Source organism: Corapipo altera, unplaced genomic scaffold, assembly GCF_003945725.1.
Source record: "Corapipo altera isolate COAL_440 unplaced genomic scaffold, ASM394572v1 61305, whole genome shotgun sequence".
Taxonomy (NCBI): Eukaryota; Metazoa; Chordata; class Aves; order Passeriformes; family Pipridae; genus Corapipo; species Corapipo altera.
The window spans coordinates 396,094-406,937 of record NW_020884909.1 but is presented as its reverse complement, the minus strand read 5'-3'; the positions used below and the strand labels follow the sequence as shown (position 1 = coordinate 406,937).

Here is a 10,844-nt window from a genome sequence, read left to right as displayed (position 1 = left end):
GGCCAGCAGGCAAGGTCAGATATGACACCTGAAGGTCTGGTTTTGTGTGAGAAGATAGGCACCCAGGTCCCAAATAACTTGAACAACCTGAGGTGACTCACAAGCCTACTGAAGATTAAGGAGAACACAACCCTCTCCATTTGTCATTTGTGCAGAGAAGGAGTGCCTATAATCCTGCACTTTGGGTAAAACACCAGTACAACTCATATAGCACAAGGGACCAGGACAAGAACACTTGACTGTCTTTACAAGCGCTCAGGTGTGCTCATTTGTGTGAAGGAGTCAGGCTCCTGCTTTTGCTAAGTTTCAGGAAGAGAAAAAGACAGAGTCCTGTAGCCCAACAGACACAGTTCCTGGAAGATGTAAATTTTCCACAAAGGCCCATCTGGCAAGTGTATTAATCACCACTGGAGTAGGAAGTGAAGGGCCCAAATCAGACAAAAGATCAGTGAGACTTCTAGAAGAAAGATAACAAATGTCTTCAAAAGTGGAAAAGTACAGTAAGAAGTAAATTGGTTTTAGAGAAGCCCAAGGGAATTTGGGCTTTTCTTTCTGGTAATGTTGTCCCAGGGGAAAAAATAGAGGCTCAAGCTCCACATGTAATGTCCTTTTTTGTCAATAATGGAGCCATTTTAGAAACCAAGTACCTGATACAGGGAAATTTGAATACAGCTTGTTTTCTCCCACAACTGACAAACGTTTCAAAACCATATACCTACATATATATTTATGTGTTGCATACACATATACACATGCATAATGCAGCTCTGGGAGAAAAAAACCTGTTAATTGAATGTATCAATGCTGAGAAGCAGTAAGAGCTGCAAATACGTGAGTGCCGGAGGTGACTTCAGCAGAACAGAGTGTAATGCAGGTGAGTTTCAGATCAGATTGCAGACAGCAAAATTTAGGTATTTTTCTGAGACAAAGAAAGCAGAAAACAGCAAAAGAACTCACAGTTACAATATACTGAAAGAAGAATCACACAGATCTGCAAGATGTGTGTAAAATGGAGGGAAAAACACAGTATACAGTTCACAGCAAACTAACAAAATTCCTCCTTGTTCTCCAATTCTGCAATTGCCCACCCTTTTGAAGTCCTTTGCTGCTGCTTTATGGTCATTGCTTTTGTTCTGACGCTTTATTTAGCAACTTGCCTTGGAGATATATAAGGATTTGTAGGATAAAATGAGCAGTTAGCAGTACACTATGCTAACAAAACGCAAAAAATTAAGAGTTGCCGTGGCTATAAAGGGATGAATCAAAACAGATACCAGCACAGTACATTGACCTCAGGTTAAAAAAAAAAATCACAGCAATAGTCATGGCCACTGCTCTTGAATTGTTTGCGTATAGGCATAAGCCTGGTCACAGAGGAAATGCCAGTCAGTAAAATTCACAGGTGCTCTATACTGAAGTAGAGTTCTGCTATAAATTTATGTGATACGTTGAACATCTGCGTTCCAGGAAAAACAAGCAGGAAAGGAGAGAATGGCTGGAGACAAATAATTTCCCTGCAAACACGAAGGCCCATATGTCAGAATTCAAACAGCAGTCAGGAAAGAACTGCAAGTACTCCAAAACAACCCAGAAAGTCAGGGGTCACACAAGTGTCTAGAGCAGCTTGGGCCTCTGCATGAAAAGAGTGACTGCAGGGCTCCCTTGGGACAGGGCACACATGGAGGGCCCAGGACCTGAAAGGAGTCAGAGGTACAGCTACAAGTAAGACAAGCAAGACACGGTCTTGTCTTGAAGACAAGAAGAAGCTGGGACCACACTTGTAAAGTTCGGACTGCTGCTGTCTTCCAGACCTTTGGAAGACTCACGTGCTCGATGCATTACACACTTCCCAAGTTCCTTGCCTTGAGACAGCCTCAGGTTCCTGGTGTTCTGACCAGATCCTGGTAGTCTTGGTGACGGTTAAAACTCGCAAGGTGTCATGGCTATTAGAGGGTAAAGTTCACAGAGAGGCCTCTCCTCTCCTCTGTGCGTGCTCTGGGGATACCCAGCAGGGGAACGGCTCCCTGAGACACAGGAGGCCACCAGAAGGCAATACCGGGGGGGGGGGGACGCGGAGCACAGACCCCGCTCCCCACGCCGCCCTGCAGGGATGCCGGCACGGCCTTAGCGCACGCAGTGCCAAAGCCTCGGGCCCCAGCACGCCCGGACCCGCCGGGCACACCCGGGAAGTCCCCGCACAGCCCGACACCCCCGGGCCCTTCCACGGCCGCGCGCGGACCCCTCCCGGCGGAGGGCGGCGCTTGCGGGGCGGTCCCGGCGTGTTCCCAGCCCCGAGTGCCTCTCCCGCGGCGTGGCCCCGGCTCGGCAGCGGCAGAGCCGCCCGGGGAAGGCTCTGGGCGGCGGGGGCTCGCCGGCCGCCATGGGGACCAACGCGCCGCTGCGCCGGGAGCCGCTGGCCCGCGGCCCCCACGTAAGTGAGCGGTGCCCGCAGGGCCCGGCGGGGCGGGCGGGGCGGCGGCCGGGGCAGCCACGGGGGCAGCTCTGCGCGGGAGGGAGAGGTGGGAATTAATTCAGCCCGGGAGGGAGCTGCCCTGCCCGCTCGGGGAGAGGATGTCACGGCAGGCGCCGTCTCCAGGGCCAACGCGGGACCCGCCTCCGTACCTCCGTTCCTCCATCAGGCACACGGGATTTGGGGCCGTGCCGGCTGATGTGCTGGGCATTCAGAAGTTCTCGGGAGACCGGTGCTAAATGGTTGCCCATCTGTGCCCATTCTTTCTGGATTCTCTTGTCATTATCCACTCCATAGCAAGCTGTGGGAAGCCGGTGACCTTCCCAAAGCTAGCGCTCTGTTCCTTGTCACTGTGACTGTCTTGACTATTATTTGGGAGATGAAAAATTAGACTCACTCACATTGGGGCACTACCTGGAGGGTGGTCTTGGCAGGGTTCTGGCATTGTTAATCAGTTTTATTTTGCTGATGTACCTGTGTCAATGAGGAATGCCCCCACCATGCCAGATGCTATACAGGCACAGTGGGAAGAAAGGCATGCACCCTCCAAGGATTCACTTTCAAGCAGAATGTGGACAGGTTTTGGGAGAAGAGACATGAATGCAGGCAGGATAACAAGGCAAGTTAAGCTCTGTGGGGTAGTTTTTCAGGTAGGTTTCTTCAGAAGGCATTCAGGTAACACGTGAAGTCAATGCAACACTGAGGGGAAGGCAGAGGAGAGGCATACAGCAAGGAGAAGGACAGCAAGTCCAGAAAGGCTGAGAAGGTGGCTCTGGAGAGAGAACCAAAGGGCAATCCAAGACCCACAGAGGTAGTCTTGATGCCTTGCCCCTTGGCCAGCGCTCCCACTGGAGGAAGCAGTTCTGCTGATGCTGTTGCCCCAGGCCGTTCACTTTGCCACCTGTAGAGCGGGTTTTGTGGCTGCTTGTTGGCTCTTTTAAGCTACCAGGGGCTATAGCTCTGTGCATGCATGAAGGGTGTGAAAACACATAAGAAGTGATGTCTGCCAAAGTACAAAGCAAAAGATGTGTGCCTATTATGCAAAGAAGGCCCGTTCCATTTGCATCTGAATGTCTCACCATGCAGTTCTTTCTCTGAAGCGTTTCTTTAGGTATCCTCCCTTTCCTCTTGTGTCCCAGCCAGCTTTGAGTTCAAATTTGGCACCAGGTCTCCCTGAAATCTGGAGGTGTTGAGAAATATCAGCTTGGATATTCACCAGTGAAAGCAACCATCTAGGATTCAGATTTAGGCTGTAAAGAAATGGATTTACCAGAAGCACTGAAAACATATCTGTTGTACTTATTTTTAAGTAAGAAATTAATTGACAGGTTTTGCCCTCTTGTAGCAGTGTTTTCCTCTGGTGCTCTGAGTCCAAATCTGACACCGCCATGTCAGTACATCAGATGCTAAAGAGTAAACTAACTCAGGGACAAAAGTGAAAATTATCAAAATTTCCCGTTCATATTAAGGAAATCAAAGGTGCTGATGAAAACTACAGAATGTTTGCCTCTCCCTCAAGACTTTAAATTAGAATGTTAGTACACAAGAACTAAGTGGACTTTTTGACTTTGGAGCAGTCTCATACCAGAAGATTTCTCACATCTACTGCATTGCTCCTTAAGTGCATCACACTTAACAAGTCTACTTGCAACCTGGAGAATTTTAGCTGGTAAGAAGGTTGGTGGCCCACACTAAGGGAAATAACTAAGGAAAGTTGATTCCCATCAACACTGTGCTGCTTGCGGAAGGGGGATTTCTGTGGGCTGTGTAAAACTGACACTAGGGCAGAGTCAAGGACCTCTGTAATCTTTTCCATAAACCACCATGATTTCATGTGGTAGAAGCCAATTATAGTGATTTTTCCACTAATTACTTAGCTTTGAAAATATGAAAACGTCCTTATCAAAATCCTGGTCGAATTGTATGCTTTTTCCTACAATTTCATTGTAAAAGATTGAGATGGATCGTAGAACACTGTATGAGAAAATACAGGCATGAGAGCATGCTAAAATGTTAGTATTTCATAACTGCCTTTCAGAGACAAGAGGGTTTCAAAACACACAGGAAAAGTAAAAGGGAGAGCCTCTCACAACATGGATTCTCATTAGCCAAATGTCAGGGACATTCAGGTTGAGTTTCTTATAAATACTGCCTCAGCAGCCAGGCCAGTCAGAAAGTAATCTGTATCCATATGATTTTGAGTAACCTCTACCCTGGCACATGGAAGGCCTTGGGAAAATAGGCTGCTACTCTCTTTATAATAGTGTGTGGTCTTTCCTGGAGGGACACAGCAGAGCCTATGGAGATGTGTGTTAAGTCAGAACATGTATCGGAAAAATTGCCCTTCCTGCAAAATCAGGGAATATTTTAGCAGTTACTTATATTTCTCTGTAATTCTGAACTATCTTTCATTAAAACATCCAGTACTAAATCAAAGCTTTAATAAAATAACATAGATAGCAAATCCAGCTGAGACTATCCCAGAATAACAGCTGACTCAGATGCTCTTCATGTGACTTTTTTTCCCAGATAAGTATCAAAAAGAAGGAAGGAAAGAAGCAAATGGCAATTTATTATGTGGGTTGTTTTGTGGTTTTTTTTTTCCTATATGTCATCCTGCATTCCAAAGATTTGCTCTTCATCATCAAGATCCTGATTTACTGTCCAAGTAAAGCATATTTACAGAAGGTTTGCTGGTTAAAAGCTTTCTGTGCACTCTTTGGAGTTAGCACCTCTTTTAAAATTGTGTCCTTGTTTTCACTTTTCTTTTACTTCTGTTTCTTCTTTGGAAAAACAAAACTGTTTCTAGACGTGCTCGTAATGAAAATAAGGGCTATAGATACTCCAAACAAAAAATGAGGACATTTTAATTTTGACCCAAAATTAAAGATGTACTTCTGTGTAATGCCTGATACCACTGTACTTTTGACTGGTGCTTGAGCTTTCCGTTACTTCTCTGCAAGCTTCTTCACATGGAAAACCTGAAATTGTTTCAGGAAATTATAGTAGCCGTGTAATAGTTTAGGATTTATGATTGCTCTGAAAGTCAGATGATTAAAGAAGACATTTTAATAACTCATCTAATAATACCTAATATGTTACAAGCTTCCAAGACAGGAAGATTTAAACTTAGTGAAGGGTAGCTACACTTCTTTGCCCATTTTATGTTCTCTGTCTCTCTCGGAATTTCCCCATCTCTCTTCAAAACTGTAAACTGACTATATGTTACTGTGACTGTAACTTTGCAATCACATTTTCTTTTTTTATCACATTTTTTGTCTTAATGCAGTTAATACCCAAAGTCCACAAACTACACACAAAAGTAATTATTTTAATATTGAAAAAAATATATAAATACAGGTTTAGTCCTGACATTAGATATTTTTTTTTTTAATTTTCTAGTAGCATTAGTAGCCCTTATAATTAGAAATTAGCAATAATCAACAAAGGCACAATATTTCAAATATTTGTCATCTGACTGTCACATTGAAAACGCAGCTGCGTGCAGATAGGATGCCATAGAACCTCAGAAGGGATAAGAGAGATGAAAAACAAAAACACTAGTTGGACAAGAAGAGCAAAGAGGAATCTCCAGGCCTGTTCACAACACAGGAGGTATTTATTAATAGTGACAAGCGGCCAGAGTTTGGTGCAATATTCCTCCTTCCTGCCAGACATTTAACTTTCTTTTCAACCTTTCATGTCAATTGGAAGTAGAAAAATTAGGCAGTCTTAATCACCAGAACTGAGAAAGCTTAACAGAACTTCCTTTCTGGACTTCCACATATGAGAGGCATTTGCATGCTTGGTTGTTGCAAACTTGGCTGTTTCTTTGCGTGGTTTCCCCAACCAGGTTTGCATAACAAATAATTCTCCCACCAGTAGCTAAGTTGGAACCTGGGATCCGGTATTTGGCAAACCTACCCACTGTCTTACCTAGTGATGACAGCTTCCAATCAAGTTGGTTCCCTGCTGGCTTATGTCCAAATACTCTGAATATGTACAGCAGCTTATGTCCAAATACTCTGAATATGTACTCATTCCTTTTGGAACATCCCCCAAGTCAAACCACGTTGTCTGCTGATCGCAGGTTTTAGATGCGCAGCACACTAAGAGGAAGTATTACACCACGAGAATCACCATAGTCTTGGCTGCCATCACTGTTCAAGACCAACTAATTTGAAGCCAGCTTGAGTGTGTTGATCTGAGTTAGATTTCCCAGAGGATGTCTGATGTGTGTCAACATTCAGCAGCACCAATCATGGTTATTCCAGCAGGACTGAACAAGGACTGGAGCTTCAGAAGAAACAGACAAACCATAACCTTAACAGCTTTTATTACAAATAAAGAAAACAGACCCTTTTGAGGGATTAAACCAATCACACAAGCAGAGTGAGTCACACAATGACAGCAAAAAGTGGGCCAGTTTCCTTATTTTTAGAGAGGGAGTGGGAAAGAAAAATGTTGTGGGTGGGTTTTTTTCAGCTGAAATTAAGAGAAAGGCTCAAGTTGTTAGGGATTGAAAGAAATGAAAAAAAACCCACCCTCTTGAGGTTTCCAGCACTTTTTGCAGTGCTTTGTTTCCAGCCTCAGATGGCTATTATCCTACTCCACACACACCTCTGTGCAAGGAATCCCGTAGAATGGAAGTTGCTTTTTTATGCCATGCATCTACCACATCCTACAACTCTGGCTACTTATGACACACTTGACTCAAATTTTATATGATAAAGGCAAGTGAAATTATATTGTAACACAGACAATAGATTTATTATATTTATTTTTATTATTATATTAATTATTACATAATTCCTAGTTACGTCAATGAGATTCACAACTCTGCTTGTTACCCAGGTTTTGATGCACCTTATTGTAACATAGAATCATAGAATTATTTAGATTGGAAAAGAACTTTTAAGATCATCGAGTCCAGCCACCAACACAGCACTGCCAAGTCCAACTAAATCATGTCCTTAAGTGCCACATCTACACATCTTTTAAATACCTCTAGGGATGGGGACTCCAGGACTTTCTTGGGCAGCCAGTTACAATGCTTGATAACCCTTTCAGTGAATAAATATTTCTGAATATTCAATAATAAAGCTCCCCTGGCACACACCTTGGGGCCATTTCCTCTTGTGCTGTCACTTGTTACTTGGGAGAAGAGACTGATCCCCACCTTGCTACAACCTCTCAGGTATTATGTAGAGAGGTATAAGCTCCCTCAGCCACTCCTGAGAAGAAAGCTCCTTTCACTGCTTTTCTTTGGACAGCATCTTCCGAAAGACAGGCAACAAATTTTCACATAGTTTTTTATTTCCTCTCCCTTGGCTGGGAATTCTGTGCCTAACAGTCTTACCTACATGTAGATCCCCATTTGGTGTTAGTGTAAGACAGTGAGCAAAGATGTGAGAGATCTGTGTTGTGACTGGGGAGAGAATAAACCCCCATACTTCCCTCAGCGTGTCATTGTCATCTCTTCCGTTTCTCTGGAACATCAGATATAAGCTGTGATGTGGTTGCTTACAGTTATTATTAACTGCATAGCATACGAAAGAACAACCAGGAAAATGCAGGAAGGGAAAACTTGTTATGCATTCCCTACTGTGTGTATCTGTTTATATTCTCCTTATCTCGTGTAGAACGTGTTACTGGGTCTTCTCCTATAAGGGATATTTATACTGGTTTGCCTTTGCAGCACGGAGCACTACTGTGCCAGAATCTTTAGAGGTTGTTGGTTTGGCTGTGCCAGAGGGACCTGCTCTTCTGATAGCACTGTGATCCTTACCTTTAAAACTGAAGTTGCTTTCAGGTGCTTTAGGCTGGACAGTACAGAATTGACATGGACAGCTGCTTTTGAAAATCTCAGCGTAAGTTTTCACTTTCTTACACTCAGCAGCTGTTTTGACATAAATAAAATGGACATAAACGAAGAGTTAGGGAGAGAAGTAATTAAAGATATTGATTTAAAAAGTCGTATTCCTTTGCTTTCAGGAGGGAAGAAGTAACATAGTGCTTAGCATCAGTGCAGAAGATCAGAGTGCTGCTGACTCTGTTTGTCCACACTGTCCATCTCCTGGACATAGTCATGCACAGACAGTTCCAGTTCAGCACCTTTCACCTCTTTCCAATGAGTCCAAGCCAGCTGCAAACCAAACCAGTTGATCTTGGTTCTTCTGTTCAGACCTTAAGCAATATGACCTCTCTTTAAAAAAGTAAGCTCCTCATCTCCAGCATTTCCCTCACTTTTTGCACTACTGTCTATTTAATCTCTGGAGGGCCTTTACCATTTCTGCATAGCTTTTTTATAAGGAGAGGGCCAATGAATTATCTGGATACTGAGACCTTAGTCCTCTGATGAGTCCACTACTGCCACAAGGAGGAACCCCACTACTGCCCCAAGGGCAAGAGGCCCTCTTCATCAGAGTGTCGTTAGAGATTTTGAGCAACAAAGCATAGGGCTGACTGGAACAGGCTGATCATGGGCTGAGGCTTTTCCCATCTTACCTTTCTGCATAGCATTTATCTCTCTGCTGGAAAGACTTGAGGCAGGGCTCACTTAGGTACAAGATCAATTTCATCTTGTTTATGGAGTATGTGAGGTCAGCGGGGGAGAAATAACCAAACAGAGCGTAAACTTCCTCCCATCTTCTGCACCTTATGCTGCAACATGCTGAAACACCATTAGAACATTTCCAGAAAAATCACATCAAGAGATGCACTGACGCTCTTGTAAGAATAATTAACTCTCAGTGCAGTTGCTCATAGCTGTGATAGTACTAAGTATAACTCAGAATCGGTCCATGTGTTCACACTTCCATACACTAGTGCTCAAATATGATTCAGGCCCTTCCTCAGCGTTTTGTTTCAGTGAAACCAGCTGTAGATAACACTGGTGAGCTTATCATAACTTGAAAGCATTTACAGGAGACAATTCAAATTAACTTATAATGACATTTCCAGAATGCACGTAGGTTTTTAAGCAATGTGCAATATGCACAAAGGAAATCTAGTGATGCAGAGAACAATGAAGACAGTTTAAATGGGACATGAATTGTACCTAAGGTGCCTCCCAGTTGCTATTACTACCTTTGGTCAGCATTTCAAGTGAAGATCTCTGGTAATTTAAGAAGTGGGCGTGCTGCAATATTCTCAATGAGTCTTTGAGGAGTTATGACTCACTGAACCATAGCTGTATGAGGACTTTCTGAACATCACAATAAGATGTTTTTCTAGCTCTCTGGGAAACAGTCACTTCATAATTTTAAATTCCCAAGAGCAAGTTTTAAAGGGCTTTTGCTTTAATAATCCCTTTTTAAGATTGTTTTTTTTTCTAGTTGAAGACTTCGGTATTTGTTTCTCAAAGCCTTTCTAAACAAGTATTTGTAACTGATGGAAAAGTCAACTTCTTCTCCCTGGTAAAGACCAGGAATTCAACTATCCTATTCCTTGCATCTATTTTCCTTTAGATATGTTGGACACAGGAGTCACTCTTATGGCTAATTTTTCTACTAATTAAAGGGCTAAAGTAGAAGGGATTTGAGGCCCTCAGATGTTATATGGATGAAAGAAGATAAAATCTGGACTAAAAAACTGTGTCAAAGTGCAGGTACCAAATAGCTGATTGTTGCACAGGCTTGTTCAGGTATAAGGCTCACATTAGACCGTCAGCCACACAAATGTGAGATCAATCAGAGGGATAAAAATGGGTGAAGAATTCTCATTGTACTAGGATGGTGTGACACCAGCTACCAAAATGTTTTAGTTAGGTGTTTCCATAGCAGAATATAGGGGGCACAAGTTGTTGTTGTTACACATGGTGCCTAGGATATTGAAGTAGGATCCAAGTCACAGTCATCTCACTAATGCGAGAGCACTTTGACCCCAAAACACACCCAGCTTGAAAAAACAAACCACACCATTTTTATAGTCAACTGGAACACAGAGATGACCAGCTCATATCTGACAGCTCATTTAACAGCTTTCTTGATTGTGCCATGTGCCAGCAAAGTCATCATTAAAGAAATGCAGGCACTCCTGGCTGAATTAACACCGAAGTCACAGAATCCTGCATCACACCCAGACACTCGTCATGAGCTACAAGGCAGGTGCTCTGACTGTGGAGGGCTGCAGTTCCTCACAGGCTGCGGTTCCTCACAGCCTGCAGCTGCAACCTGCCTTGCTCTTCCATGCACTGCTGTGGGCTGGGTCTGTCCTCGCTGTGCATCTCCTTCAGCAACCCCGCAGTTCTCTGACAGCCCTCACTGTAAAAGCTCTGAACATGACAGCGGTCCCGATTGAAGCTGTGAGGTCATCCAGCAGGTTTTTTACTAGATTGCTCACATATGTATTGCGGGGTATTCCATACATAAAC

The 10,844-nt window shown here is 43.6% G+C and overlaps 1 protein-coding gene across 1 annotated transcript in view; it reads left to right on the top strand.

Moving 5' to 3' along the window:
* Positions 1 to 2,336: 2,336 nt before the first annotated feature.
* GNE (glucosamine (UDP-N-acetyl)-2-epimerase/N-acetylmannosamine kinase) overlaps positions 2,337 to 10,844 on the top strand; it is a 32,070-nt gene continuing 23,562 nt past the window's right edge. Inside the window, exon 1 of the mRNA XM_027653213.1 lies at positions 2,337 to 2,431. Within this exon, the coding sequence (XP_027509014.1) occupies positions 2,381 to 2,431 (51 nt within the window). The 5' untranslated portion in view covers positions 2,337 to 2,380. The remainder of the gene's footprint in view (positions 2,432 to 10,844) is intronic.